Source organism: Parasteatoda tepidariorum, chromosome 8 (genome assembly GCF_982258835.1).
Source record: "Parasteatoda tepidariorum strain Cologne lab strain chromosome 8, Ptep-v5.0, whole genome shotgun sequence".
In the NCBI taxonomy this organism is placed as follows: Eukaryota; Metazoa; Arthropoda; class Arachnida; order Araneae; family Theridiidae; genus Parasteatoda; species Parasteatoda tepidariorum.
Window position 1 is genome coordinate 3777541 of NC_141762.1, and position 16288 is coordinate 3793828.

The 16288-nt window shown below is 30.4% G+C and overlaps 1 protein-coding gene across 1 annotated transcript in view; it reads right to left on the reverse strand.

Moving 5' to 3' along the window:
* The window catches only part of LOC107452393 (uncharacterized), a 91740-nt gene continuing 75452 nt past the window's right edge, over positions 1–16288 (reverse strand). The window contains 3 exon segments of the mRNA XM_071180770.2: positions 1–4036; positions 7379–7500; positions 13626–13810. Coding sequence (XP_071036871.2) covers positions 3876–4036; positions 7379–7500; positions 13626–13810 — 468 coding nt within the window. The 3' untranslated portion in view covers positions 1–3875.

The window sequence follows — 16288 nt, forward strand, 5'->3', positions numbered from 1 at the left end:
ATGATACAAACAAAGTAATTGTATGAATACAAAATTTCATATGAGTAGATTTAAAATTTTTGACAAATGTTATAGGATGAAATGCAACAAACATTTCTTATAGTTCACATTTATAAAATATTTAGGAAAATCGCCGAAAATCAAATAAGAATTTCACTTTTATTACTATATTTTAATAGAGGGGAAAAAAAACAAATTAGATTCACTTCACTTGAAAAAAAGGAGTCCTGTTTTATATCTTCTAATTTAAATTTATACTATGAAATTTTTAATTCACAGGATGTTCGGTAATGATCATTTTTAATATAGTGGGAAAGAAGTGGTGCATCTTAGACAGCATGAGTGTACAGCGGACAACCCCAAATAATTTTTGATTTAATAATTGGACCTTCACCTCTGAGGACTTAATCTTAATGATTCGAAGAGTTGACTTCAAATATGTTTTAATTAGTTTCAATGATATTTTAAGTTAAGAAAACATACATAAAAACGTACTTTCTCTGAATATACATGCCTTTAGTTCAATGAATTAGGATTACTAACCCTCAAAATATCGGGGGGGGGGGGGGTAGCCGCAATCTGGGAAGTAGGGTCCCCATAGTTTAACCAGGAGAGCGGCCGAAATTTTGGACCCCTTTATGTTAATTTTATTTTTGGCGAACTTAAATAGTTGATCAAAACTTTTTTGCCAGCAATTAAAAAATTCGTTAATCCAAAGATCATTCACATGCAAAAAATAGTAAATATTTATTATTTTTTTACTTAATAACAGTCGAAAAAATTTTGAAATGTAAGGTAGACAATTTTATACATCTATTTTTATTTTATACAGGATCTAATTTCAGATGGTGAAATACTAAATTTGAGCGAAATCGGTCTAACAGTTTCTAAGAAATTAAATTTTTAATTTAATTCTCTTTTTAAATTAGATTTCTCAGGAACTATTTGACCGATTTCTCTCAAATTTTGTATTTTGTCATTATTCAGAGAAAGTACGTTTTTGTGTCCGATTTCGTAACTTATACTATCGTATGCGTTAATTTATTTGCATATTTGAGACCATCTCCTGGAATCATTAAGATTAGTTCTAGAACGCAAAGAGTCGACCATTAGATAAAAACTCATTTAGGGTTGTCCGTTAATTTTTTTCACGCACTGTGCAATGAGCAAAATAAAAAAGCACACGTCCTGAATAACTTTAGATCCAACGATCGGATTTCCCGTTATATAATAAATCAATTTGAATCAAACTCAAAAACATGCTTTCTCTGAACCTTTATTCGATGGATTTGGATTATTGACCAACAAAATATGGGGGTTAACCGTACTATTGAAAATATAGCCATTTAAAGTTATATTTTTTATGACGTTGTAAAATCGTGTGTACCTTATAACTCAATTCTTTTACTATTATTAAATGAAATAATAAGAAATAATTATTGAAATTTATTTTCATGCATGGAATTATCTTTGGATAAACAAATTTTATAATTGTGTGAAAAAAGTTTTCGATTTGCTTTAGAAGTTCTCGAGGTATGACGAAATAAGCAAAAAAAGAGAAATCAACATAAGGGACCCGATCTCTCTCTCTCTGGACCTAGCTACTGAGACCTCATTCTCAAGATCGAGGCTATATCCATTATTTTTAGGGTTAAGAATTCGAATAATAGGTATGCTTTTTCAGGGAAAGTAACTTTTTGTCTCTGATATCGTCTGTATTAGTCACTCAAAATATATTTCAGGTTAGTCCTTCGAATCATTAAGATAAAGTCTTGATACGTGAAAATCTTCTCATTAGAACGAAAGTTAATCAGGGTGTTTACTTTTTTCTTTTGCTCATTTTTTTCGGATTGAGTCTTTGCACACAAGATGATTGGATTTTGTAGAGACAGACCTCAAGACAAAAATCAATCGTTGGCGAACCATAGCGTATAATATGATTCTTAAAGGGGGAAGTTTACTGAGACGGTTTTGGCCCATAGTATTTAAAGAAGTATTTAAAGTAACTTGTGTATTTAAAGAAGAAGCAAATCGAAATTTAATAGGATTCTTAAAGAAAGAAGGACCATCCACTTTCGATAGATGATAACATGCGACCACATATGTCCAGGATTTTCTAGAAAGTGAAGATATTCACCGGATGGATTGGCCAGTCACATCTCCAGACCTGAATCAATTGAGAATACTTAGGACTACCCTGCTTTGATACCACTTCGATGGTGGTTACCCGAGCTGGAGAAAAAGTTGCTTCATGGGTGGCTCCCCTTTCGTCCCGACAACTTAAATGGAAACATTCAAAGCTGATGACATCATTTCAGTGCATTACTTACTTTAAAATATTTTTAAAAAAATTTCAGAATACTTTTTCAATAAAACTTTGATAAATTTTTTTTCTCTTAAAAAGGATTTCTGGGGAAAATTGTTTTTTCGTGATAAGTTATTTTGGTGCTTACAATTATATGAATTTCTGTATCGTATTTAATAGAGAGTTGTTGAGAAGACATTTCATGCCTCTATGTTCATTCATTTTTAAATTAGACTCAGAAAACAAGATGTACCTTAATTTTTTTGGAGAACAATGTACGTGAACTATTATATTCTGATATAAAATTCAATGTTAAAATTGGTCCAACATACAACACTCTCCCGTATATATATATATATATATACAGTACAGAACCCGTTATCCGGAAATCAGAAAACCGGAAAACCAAAAAACCGGAACGAAATTCGATAAATTTTCCCGCAATTTTAAAAAAAAAATTTTTTTTTCCTCATAGGATTTTAGGATTTTTCTTTCTTTTTTGAAATATATTTACCTTACCATCATTTCAGAAATAATCATTAGTGTATTACCTCATCGTTTTTTCTTATTTTTAAGATTATTTCCAATTATTTTTTTTTTTTTAGTTTAGTTTAACACTAAAAAAACGGCTTTTTGTAGCGATTCAGAAAACCGGAAAAATCAGTTATCCGGAATAGCGATAGTCCCGATCGTTCCAGATAATCGGTTCTCTACTATATATATATATATATATATATATATATATATATATATATATATATATATATGCCTAGTTTGTCTATGTAACAAACTCTCCTTGCCATTCTTCCGGAGTATCGGCGGTGACCATTGTTACGAGGTTTAACCACTTCAAGTAGGGGTGTTGGGTCATTATTTTAGACAGGCCCGGGTTGGCGAGAGAGATGGAGTCAGGGGAGAAAGACGCTCCCCTTTTTGAAATGCGCTACTTCTTGTTTCCATAGCAGCAGACGACCTTTGACTTCGTTGCTAGGGGAACTCTTTATATAGACAAACTGTAGACAACTGATCTGTTTGGACAGTTTCCTAGTTAACTATCAAAGAAGCCGCCATGGTATTCAGCGAAAACCTTTCCTCAATCAAGCTTAGTAACTACAGAAGAAAGTTTGATATTGATGTGTAAATTCAAATGATTTTATCAGACTTTTCTTGGTTACCTACCAACGGAGAGGAATTAGATAAAATTTCACCTGAACACTTCCATCTTTGACAAGACGGACCCTAAACATGACAGAAAGCTCCCAATAGAAAGAAGAAAAGAAGGACAAAAAAGAAGAATTAGAAACATTTCCCCAATTTTCCTCATCAATATTGGATATCCTGTAGTTGCTAAGCAACCAGGAATACTGATAAGAAATTTTTCGCATTAGTAATCTTGACTCAGACTAACCTTGTAAGTTAGATTCTCGATTAACGTTTCGTTGTTTACTGGAATTCCCATTTCGAGCTTTTCTTTTGTTTGGGTGGGGGAAGAAAAAAACAGCCTCAGGTCGTAAAATTGTGAGCTATAAATCTGGCTTACATGTTAAAATTGGACGACATAAGTGATGGTTTAATCACTAGCAGTAGTATGTTTCAAACGAGAAACACCCTTAAGAGAGAGAATTACAGGCGTACACTTGTTGCACATAAGAATTGCAATGTCATAACCTTCGTGTGATAATGCACAGTCGTAAATGTTGAAGTCTGCAATAAATGTTGCAATGCACGCACCTGCAGAGAAAGAAAAAAAAAACACAAATAAACATGATACACCAAAATTCAGCTTGAAACTTAATGATTTCATAATCTTTTGCGCTACATCATTTTACTGAAAATTTGTTTACAAAGAATTGTTTAATTGGCGTTAGCGACAAAAATGTTATACAGTATTATAAAATGGAAGGAAAAAAAATTTACATTTTCCGAGAAGTCTGTGCTAGAAATTTGTACTTGTTGGAAATTTGTTACATGATAATTATGATATGAAATAAAATGTCTTTCAAAGTCTAGAAATTTAAAGAGAATTAGGCTATTTCAAATAAATACACAATTTATTATTTTTTACAAAATTTATTTTACAACTCGCGTTGGATTTTTTCCGTATTTTATATTGATGGTTTCCCATAGCAGGAATGTTGGGATTTGTCACAGAGTTATCTAGCCATGAAAATATGAAAAACCCAGGCATTTTGGATGGCACCCGCTTTATATTAATATTTTTAACATTTATAAATGATTTTAAATCAAGACTACAAAAAGAAAATTATTGCATGTTTTTACGCAAAACAATTTCACCATATGAGCTAAAAGATACCTTCCAACCTACACACACAACAGCCACATACGTTCCAAAATCTTAGTAACTCCTCTACTTTCTCACTTTCTCTCATTAAAAAAAATCGATGTTATAAAAACTTTTAACAGTGACAAATTAAACGTAAATTTTATTTCTAATAATGAAAAAGATTTTATTAAACATTAAAATGTTAAACCAATGAAATATTTTGTTTCGGTCCTTAAAGATAATGATCTCTATAAGCTTCAAAATACTATTAAAAACTTTTCTTTTACTAATTTACGCGGTAAAATTCTTTGTTTCAATCTTATAAAAGCCAAAATGAGCCAAAATTTATTTAACCTGCATTTTGTTATTAGTTTTCAAAACCCTATTTTTGATATGTTTAAATTGTATAATATATTTCACAATTTAAAGAATTTGTTTTCGTTAAGAAATGAAACATAACTTAAAGCTATGTATCTAATAAAACTCTTGGTAAAAACTATTTTTAATTATAATGATATTAGAAAAAAATTTATGGAATATCCTATTATGAATGTCACTGTGCGGAAGAGAAATATTTTGAATTTGTTGATAAACTTCATAAACGTATTATTAATGGTAATTTAAATATTATATATAACCTACAACGGAGGAATTTAATGTTAATAGTCTGAAAGTTTAGACCAATTATATAAACCGATCAAAATTACATCAATTATATAATGCAATCTTATATAAAAATTCTATGTTGAACTTTTAAATAAGGTGTGAAAATAGTAAACATTTTAAGTTTAGTAATTTAAATAATAATAATATCTTTAAAGAAATTTTAGTGATTAGAGGTTAAAATTTAAAATTAAATATGCAATTATATACAATTTCCATACTTAATTAGTCCAATATTTCATAGAATTCCTATTAAATTTAAATCAATCACTTGTGGGTCTAATACTTACTAAACTGAACCTAGCACTATTTTCTCTAGCTACTTAAATAAAATTATTAACAACACTAAAGAAGGTTTTTCTTGGATTATCACTAATAGTCAACCTATTTTAGAATTTATTAAACCAAATAAAATTAATTCAATGGCGACTTTTGATTTCCAAAATTTCTTCGATAACATTCCCCTTTCTAAACTAAAAGATGTTCTTTGAGTTATTACTACATAATTATAAAAATATCCTTAATTGCAATATTGGTTATTGGGAAATTCTAATTAATATTTGTCTTTTTAATAATTATTTTTGTTCAAATAGATGGAATACAATAGATATCTATTTTTTCTTCACTTTTAGCTAAGTTATATTTACACTTTTTGAAAAAATCTATATTCTTAATATTAAATTTGTTTTTAGATTTATTGCTGATTTAGTTATCTTTCATTTTCAAAAGGAAACAATTTTGGTAAATAACATTTACCGCCCAAGGAATTAATCTTGCTTCGTAATCATGACGATAATTATTAATGTTTAAGTATCCAAAAAGTAGTAAGTTTATTACTGTAAGGTAAGTGATGTTTATTTATCAAAAAAAAAAAAAATCCAAAATTTGATTTTAAAAAAATAGATATCCCAACTGATATAATTAAATTTTGAATTAAATCATTGAGGTTAATTCCATGTTATAAATGTTAATGAATTTACTAAATGTCTTTGTTAACTAAATTTAGATTTTTACCAATTGCAAATCCGATTATTGGCTAAAAATCTAATATTTAATAAAGAGTTTTTTTCAATAAATGTTAATAATTTTCCTAAAAATCATCAAAATTAAAACGTACAAATTAAAATTTGAACTTTCATTAATTATAAACTTTGAATGATCCAGTATAATATAAGTTGGGCACATCCAGTTTCGGGACAATCCAATGTAACTGGCCAATAAAATGCAATTCTGTACTTCAGTAAGAACGCCTCATAAAATAAATTCCACTATTCTCTATTTACGTTTTTATTTTCATATTTTGAAATCTGGCAAACTCATTTTCCCTTCTCAAATCATTTTTTAAAGATGCCGGAAAATGTAAAGACATTTGAATTTACAACTCGCTGTACAGTTAGAGTTTTACTGTGCATTTTTCTTAATTTTTTTTTTAAATTTCTATTACTTGCTTGATATGTTTTATTTTTGTTTCATTACTTCTGGTGCTTCTCACACTCTTTATCTTGTTTTCTTTGTATTTTTAACTTATTTTATAGGTTCAATGTATTTGCAGATTATGCGCACTAAATAAAACTTGGAAGAAACTACAGAACAATGAAAGGAGAAGAAAATTATTGAAATAAAATAAAATAACATAATAAAAAAATTCAAATAAAAATCCCGGAAAAAAAGATGCAATCTCTTCATCAGTTCACACGAATATATATATATATATATATATATATATATATATATATATATATATATATATATATATATATATATATATATATATATATATATAATACATACCCTCCAACTGCTACGGAATTTCCGTAGTTTCAGAAATCTTCTTTTCAGGCGGTAGCAAAATTAATGTCTTAATATTTAAAAAAAATTAATTTTAGCGTAACTTGTCCACTATTACTTATAAAAGTGCAGGCCATATGACTAGATTCTTAAGTTCTGATAAAAGTTTTATGAGAGATCCATTTGCTTTAAAAATTTCTACTTTGGTTCGCTACCACTAGAAAGAATTATTTTCAAAATCCTCATAAGTTGGAGGGTATGTATATATATATAAAGAGAGAGAGAGAGAGGGAGAACGAAAACGAAAATGGGGGCATATAAAATAATGAGACTCTTACCAGTCGTTGTGTCCCACAATTTGAGACTCCTGTCCTGAGACATTGAATCCCAAGTTAGAAATGTTTTATTCACTGCCGTTTCAATCCTACTCACATAGCAGGAAGGATCAAAAATCGAAAACCTTTAAAAAATATAATAAAATACAAAATATTAATTTTTAAAAAAACAAACCTGAATACATTTAAAGCAAGCAATAACACTGAGTGTACCAAATTTCAAGAAAGAAGTAGTTTTGATTGAAAACACAGATTTTTGATTAAAAATTTCGATTTTTTTATAGATTCATAAAGCATAGCAAGCAGTGTAGGGTTATTTATGATACAACGCATGTAGCAAATGGCGTCTACAATTTCGCAGGAGCGTGCTAACTTTATTGTTAAAATTTGTAATGACCTTTTTGCATGAACGTGGCTGAATTTCCTTCATGCAAACTTCTTTGAGTGAAGTTGTGGATGGCATAATATTTTTTTATAGAATTCTCGAGAAAAAAATGTGGGCATTAATGGTCGCCAATTAATATTCAAAAAAGAAAATAAATTAAACTGGTATAAAAGAATCGTGATAGCTTAGGGGATAGAGAGCTCGCCTTTCAATGACGTGAACCAGGTTCGAATCCCAGCGATGGCTGGTCGATACGAATTCCGCATTCGGCTTGCACCGACCAAAGTGCTGACGTAAAATATCCTTAGTGGTAGACGAATCACGGGTTAGAGTCCCCTTGCAGTCAGGCTAATCGTATCAAGTTTTCGTGATTTTCCTCTCTATGTAACGCAAATGCAGGTTAGTTCCATCAAAAAGTCCTCCATGAAGGCAAATTTCTCCCAATACTTGATCCAGGAGTTTCCTTGTCTTCTGAATTGGGTTCAAAATGACAAGGATACGGAGTTGAACATTGGTAGAGATCACCAGTAAGATTGATCCAATTAAACTTAAGATCGGAGTCAAGCGTGTCAATAAGATTAGAAATGGTGGGCATTATTGTGCGGGTAAGCGAGGAGGAGGAAATGGAAAAACTGCGAAACGAAATTGAAAGAGGAGACCTGGGAAAGGACTTTACTTGTGGTAAGCCTAAGAAATGGAATCCAAGAATTATACTATATGACGTACAAGAGGAATTTACTAGGGAAGCATTGATCGAAAAAATTAAGGAACAAAACCCAGCCCTTGAACACGGAATCATTGACGTTAAATTTTCATTAAGGGCAAAGAATGGTACAAACTGGGTTATCGAAACTGATCCAGATGCATTCAGGGTAGTTTTACGATTAGAAAAAATAAACTTGGGTTGGTACAGAATTAGAACAAAGGAATATATACGAGTCATTCAATGTTTTAAGTGCTGCTTCTTTTGGCCATATAGCAAAAAACTGCAAAGAAGAAGAGGCATGCGCAAACTGTGGCAGTAAGGACCGCAAGATTGATGATTGCACTGCCAAAAGTAGGTGCATTAATTGTAAACAATCGAATCAGAGATACAACTTAAACCTTCCTACAAACCATAGCTCACTCTATAAATACTGTGAAACCTATATCTGGGAGAGAGAGCAGATTATTGAAAGAATAAATTATGGATAAAGATATTCACAAACTTTAAATAGCTCATATTAATCTTAACCATTCCCATTTTGCTAATGCTTAACACTCCGCAGATTTTATCTCTAAACAGATTGCTGTAAGTTCATTAAATGAACCCTATTTCAACATAGATAATAAAATTACAGAATTTCAGACAGGAATAGATATAATTGCTGGTGATCATAGGCCAAGAGCGGCAATTCTCATAAATCATAAACTAGCTGACTTTTTACCTATTACTACTAAAGGAGTCTTAATAATCAGTGAAATTAGAATACGGGATTTCAACTTTTACTTTGTGAGCATCTGTGTTCTTCCTTCGGTGGCGATTGCACCATCACTGGATGAACTTCAAATGCATCTTATGCAACTTCCGACCTTACCAATTGTTATCAATGGGGATTTCAATGCTAAGAGTTACTTGTGGGGCCCTGTTGAGGATGACAGGAGTCGAGAATTGGTGGAGTTTGTTATCCTAATGGATATGAATAATGAAAATGACTCTAACTCTCCTCCAATCTTTGACGCAATCACGGGCCGAAGCTGGATTGAGGTCACACTTACCCGTGCAGACGTTGATGTAACAGATTGGCAGGTATCTGACGCGGAAACAATGAGTGACCATAGGCTCTTAATTATGTCAATAGCTTTGGAAAAAACACCCTCTTTAGCTTTGAAACACATAAACTATCATGACTTGAATCTCTTTACTTTCTCATCATCTTTTAAGAGACTTGTGATGGAGACGAAAGACGATCTAGCACAGATAACCACTACATCTTAATTGGACGATTTTCTTGAAGATGTAACTCAGAAGATTACCAATATTTGTCATAGCTCAAAAAAGAAAATCTGTAGAGCCATAAGCATAGCCCTAAATGGTGGTTGATTGACCTCTCTATACAAAGAAAGAAGCTAAGAGCAAGAAGAAGACTTTTTCAAGCTGAAAAGGATCTTCAACTTAGAATTAAAAAACAAATTTAATATAAGAAAGAAAAAGTTATCTATAAAAGAAACATTAAAAAAAAGGAAAAAGGAAAGACTAAAGAATTATCTTAAAAATATTACAACCCAAGAATGCTTTGGTCTTGGCTATTTGATAGCCAGGGACAAGTTTAATAGCCATCATGACTTTAAACAGATACATAAATCAGATGGAACTATCCCCACCACTGAAAAAACCACAATCGAAGCTATCCTGGAAGATAATTTCCCATAGGACCAACTCCCCTCTCCTTTGCCGGAATCTGAAAGTTGTAACAAAGATCAACTATTTACTAGGAATGAAATTACAGCTGTTGTTAATAGTATAAAGAACAATAAAACTGCTGGTTCCGACAACATCCCCCCCGAAGTCATTAAATCCATTTTTTACTTGGAGCCAAAATGGTTCATTGAAATCCTTAACAAATGTCATTCTCTACTGGAAAGGACTTACACCAACCTGAAAACTATCGTTCCATTTCTCTTCTGCCGGTTTGGGGGAAGGTGTTGGATAAATTAATAACAAATCGATTAGTCTTTCACCTTGAATCTAATAACATTCTACGTACAGATCAACACGGTTTTCGGAGAGGTAGATCGACTACCACAGCTATGAAGTCCTTACTTGAGAAAACTAAAAAAATAAAGGATAATGAACATCACGTACTGGGTATTTCCCTTGATATCAAAGGTGCATTTGATGGCGTCCTTTGGAACAAAATTATAGAAGAATTGAATTCCTGTAACTGCTCCTATGACTTGGTTAAGTTGATTTCAAGTTTTTTTGGACAACAGAAGGATTCTGTTTAATATCCAGAATGAGAAGTTGGAGAGGCCTTTAGCAAGAGGAGTCCCACAGGGGTCAAGTCTTGGACCGATCTTATGGCTACTTATAGCGAACACTCTCTTAAATATGAAAAGGGAATTAAATGAGCAAATAATCGCATACGCCAGTGTTTCCCAAAGTGTGGTACGCGTACCCCCAGGGGTACGTGAACAGTTTAGAGTGGGTACGCGTTCCTATGCGAAATATCTTGCAACAAACGAAAATTTCGCAAAATTTTATTTGAAAACAAGGCTATCCATGAAAATTTGCGATAACGTATTTTTCTATTGGCTATTTTTTGCAGAGTTAACAGTTAATAATTAGGGGTGTCAACAGCCAGTTGTGATTTTTAACTTTTGAGCATTTTTTATAGTAAAAATTACATTCATTTTTTTTTAGTGGTGCATAGCGTTACGAAAAATTTAGAAGGGGTATGCAGAAGACATAAGTTTGGGAAACACTGGCATACGCTGATGACTTCCGATTACTTCTCAACGGAACATTTCTTGATAGACTTGGACCCCAAGCCATTGTGATTTTGACCAAATTTGAAAATTGGGCTGCGTCTCACAATCTCCAATTCAGTACCAAAAAAACTGTCGCGATTGTATTCCCCAAGGGCAAACGGGTCTCAAGACGATCAACTATAAAACTCTGTGGAGTTAACATTGCAACGAGGGAAAACATAGATTATCTGGTATTTAGATTGCATTATCAGCTTTCCTGGTTGCCCCACCTTGACTTTATCTATAGCAAAGTTACAAAATTTCAAGCTAAACTAAATAGAATCTCTGGGGTCGACTGGGGGTTTTCCCAACAGGTAAGAATCATCAATAGATTGAAAAAAATGGAAAGAACTTCGTTACTATCTATCACTAAAGCATACAAGACTACATCTACTGACGCTCTCCAAGTACTTGCTGGGACAATCCTTTTAGATATGGCAGTAAACGTAGAAGCTCAACTTAATAATATTTTCCAACATGAAGAAGAACGCATAATCTATAAACCTATACCTACACCTTATATTTACCATCCGGTTGAAGAAGTTTTACTTAAATATCAACTACATTTACCTACTTATAATGGACTAGAATTATTCACAGATGGAACGAAACTTTTAGTTAACAATGAATTTAAGACAGGATGCGCTTTCGTGGCCTATCTGGAGGAAGAACATGTTGAAATAAAAACCTTTCGCATCTCTGATCACGTTTCCGTGTTTAAGGCTGAATTATGGTTCATTTTCTAGTCGATTCGTTGGATTAAAGAGCAAAGAATCACAGATAAAATTTCAGTTTATACCGATTCCCTGTCTAGCCTGCAAGCTTTGGAAAACAGCAATTCTAAAGAGTATTTAGTCCACTTAATTAAACAAGAATTCACAAACAAAATCGTCTTACATTGGATAAAAGTACATGCAGGCCATATGGGCAACGAGGAGGCTGATAGGTTAGCCAAATTAGCCTGTGAGAGATCAACTGTCGATATGTTTGAAGATCCCAGCAGGAGGACTGCAAGAAAAACTTTGGAACGCGAAAAATTGATTTCATGGCAGGAAAGATGGAGTGACAGCTTTGCAAAGGGAAGGCACACATTCGAGCTCCTCCCGAAAGTTCAAACGAGGAAAATCATGGGAAATTTCTTTTTATATCAATTCCTAACTAATCATGGCTGTTGTGGACAACAGCAGGCCAGACTTTTTTGGAGGAACTCAGCTGTGCCGTACCTGTCAGCTTGTTGAGGATTGGGAACATATATTAATCCATTGTCCAAATTTCAAGCACGTTAGAGATAAATTTCTTCATTCAAAAACCACCTATGAGTTTATAAAGCAGCATTGGTCAAACCCTAAAATAAAAAAGGGAATTGGGGAAATAGTAAGAAATTTGTTTAGTAACAAGGCTCCTCCCTGAATTCTGATGACCTCTCGCTGCCTATTGTTAGGAAACATATACTTTAAATCTCTTATTGATTATGTTATGGTTTGATTTTTACTTGAACTTTCTCCTAAACTGTTTTTTTGCGTTTTAATTTCATGCCTTTTGTCAATCTCTGCCCCTATGTGATTCCTCATTGAATTTTTAATCACTCGTGTTCCTAGAGTATATATATACTGGTCTTTTTTTTTAAATCCTGGAATTTGATACCTTAAGTACTGTTGTGCCAGCTGTAATTTTATTCTGAGTTGCAAACATCTTATATTTAACACTGTGAAATTGTTTCCTTTTATTAACTTTGCACCCCTACTGAAGATGCGACATCAATATCTCTTCTGATTGATACTGTTTATATTCTTTGTTATGTTTGTTTGTATTTAGTTTACTTTTAAGTAACGCTGTTTTCTGAATTTCATATTTAATATCCTACCTGTTTGTTAAAACTCTAATTTGAAAATTTTGAATATGTTTGCTTATGTGATTGAACTGTTGCGAGCACTTCGGGGCGGGTCAAGCTAGTTATTGGTAGTGGTAAACCCAGAATTGGGTCGGCTGCTCAACGACGGTTATAAAATAAAAATAAAATGAAATGAAAATGTCTTGAATGACGAAAGTGGGATGAATAATATTAAAAAAAAATGGATTATTTGAGAGCATTTAAACTTTCAGTATCACTTAAGTTCATCATCGCTAAAAACAGAACTCAAATTTTATCTCACGTTATAATTTAAGACATTATCTTATTAGCAGTTGAAAACCAATTAGTAGCATTATTCTTTTTAAATAATAAAAAATATCCTAATGTTTTTTAACTATGTGTATAAGAACTCCTTATGTATTAATTTAAAACTCCCATGAGTAGAGTATTTTTTACATCATTTTAAAACTCTACATGAAAGGTGGTGATTGCAAAACACGTACCCTTCTTCTCCAGTAAACATGTCCCATCCGTAAATGTCACCTCTCTCTGTCGTCACAATGACTCTTTCACTTTCTTGACACAATCCTATGGCTGTAATATTACTGTCAGGTTTTACGTCCCACATAATACATCCCGTAGTTGTATCATAGGTCGACAGAAAACTCGCACTCGGCGTCAATAAATCCTGAAAGAAATATGTATTCATACGATAAATATGATTTAAAAAAATCATTTGAAAGTAGGAATGTCAAAGAACTGCACAATTAGCTGTGTTCTGTTTAGGAAACAAGTTGCAATTTCGCCTAAATTTTGAAATAAGTTTTAGAATTCATCAACAGGTGGCGCTGCTAACTACGAAATCTATGAAAAAATGTTTTTAGCCACGTGGGAGACCATTCTAATTCAAATATAAAATGAGCGTCATTAAATGAAAAATTAAAAAGAAAATCTACTTTTATGATATTAAGACCTATAACATTTAATGGTTAAAAGTTCATGGTTCAAGTTAATTGTTCAGTTTTTAAGATATATTGTATCATTAAATAATTAAATAATACTTTTTAGATTGAATACTAATTATTAAATAATACTTTTTAGAATACTTTTAAGAGATTTATTTCTACTGAGTAGCAAACAGAGTGTGCCAAACATTGCTGTTCTGAGAGACTCAGGATGTGAAGTTGACTTTTTTTAGGATCAACTTTGAGAAATGAAACTTTATTTTGATCAGTTAATCAATAGTACTTGGATCAAATTACTAACTGTTCTTAGTTCGTTAAGGGAATTTAAAAGCTTTCTTTGAGCGTGAATTTAAAAGCATTCTCATTCGTAGAGCTTTAACAAATAAATAGTTACATTGAATGACTGATCCTCACACGGCAGAAAAGGTGAATTTTTTTTCTAATAGCAACTATTATTATGTTTTCAAATTTCATTTTAAACACTGATTCCAACTGAATGGCTTCAACTAAATTATGCATACAACTTTTTCAGGTGACATCATAAAATCGAAATTTTTATCGAACAATGAAAATCGAGTGACTTTTTCGTTTGTTAAATTTGATTTCATAAATATGTGTTAAAAAACAATAGCTGAAAATGATGATTATTTATAAACTGAATTTAATGCTATATATATATATATATATATATATATATATATATATATATATATATATATATATATATATATATATATATATATATATATATATATATATATATATATATATATATATATATATATATATATATATATATATATATATATATATATATATATATATATATATATATATATATATATATATATATATATATATATATATATATATATATATATATATATATATATATATATATATATATATATATATATATATATATATATATATATATATATATATATATATATATATATATATATATATATATATATATATATATATATATATATATATATATATATATAAGTTCAAAATGAAGAAAAAAACAAAGAAAAATTATAGACATATGAAAAAAAGGGGGTGGGAAATAAAAAGTAAAAGAAATAACAAACAACATTTTATATTAGCTATTTTATATTTAATATTAGCAAAATGATACTTATTGTTTTTCTTAACTTTCTTAGTGTTTTCTTGTATTTATTTATTTATTATATATATATATATATATATACACAAATTAACATGAAAAACATGAATAAAATAAAAATAAAAAACTAAATGGTAGAGAAACAAGAATGGTATAAGCAAATAGTCGTTGTCAAGACACATCTAATTGCCATAAATAATGCGATATTTCTGAATAAAGAATAATTATCCTAAGATAAAAATTATTCTTTATATGTGTCGATATCGATATATATATATATATATATCGATATATATATATATATATATATATATATATATATATATATATATATATATATATATATATATATATATATATATATATATATATATATATATATATATATATATATATATATATATATATATATATATATATATATATATATATATATATATATATATATATATATGTAACAGGCTGGAAAAAAAATGCCATCATGGTTAAAGTAATCAAAGAATCAAAGAACAAAGAAATGAAATCCTTATTATCTATATTTAAAGAATTATAAAAATGAAAATTAGGATGAAAGATATCAAAGAAAATGTACAGTAAGTAAAACAAAAAAATAATAAACGGACCACCCAGAATAATTTGTGATCTAGTGATCGGATCTTCATGTTTTAGGACTTTCTCTCAATGATTCGTTGGGGTGACCTCAAATAGGCTAAATAATAAGTGCAGACAATATTTTAAGTTACGAAATCAGACGGCTCCCCATAGCTTGCTCAAAAGAGCTGTTCAAAGTTTGGACCCCTTGACGTTAATTTTACTTTTTGCGTATATCTAGCAAACTTTCTAAGTGAATTGAAAAGTTTTTGTACACAGTTATGAAATTCGTTTATTCAAATATAATTCCATGCAAAATATAACTTTTGATAAATATTTATTATTTTGCATAATTTTATTTAATAATAAACTAATACTTAACAAAAAATGAACTAAATCAATCGTGGGAAATCAAATCTGAAATAGAATCCTATATATAAAGTTCAATTTCTCAAGAACTATTCGTCCGATTTCGTTT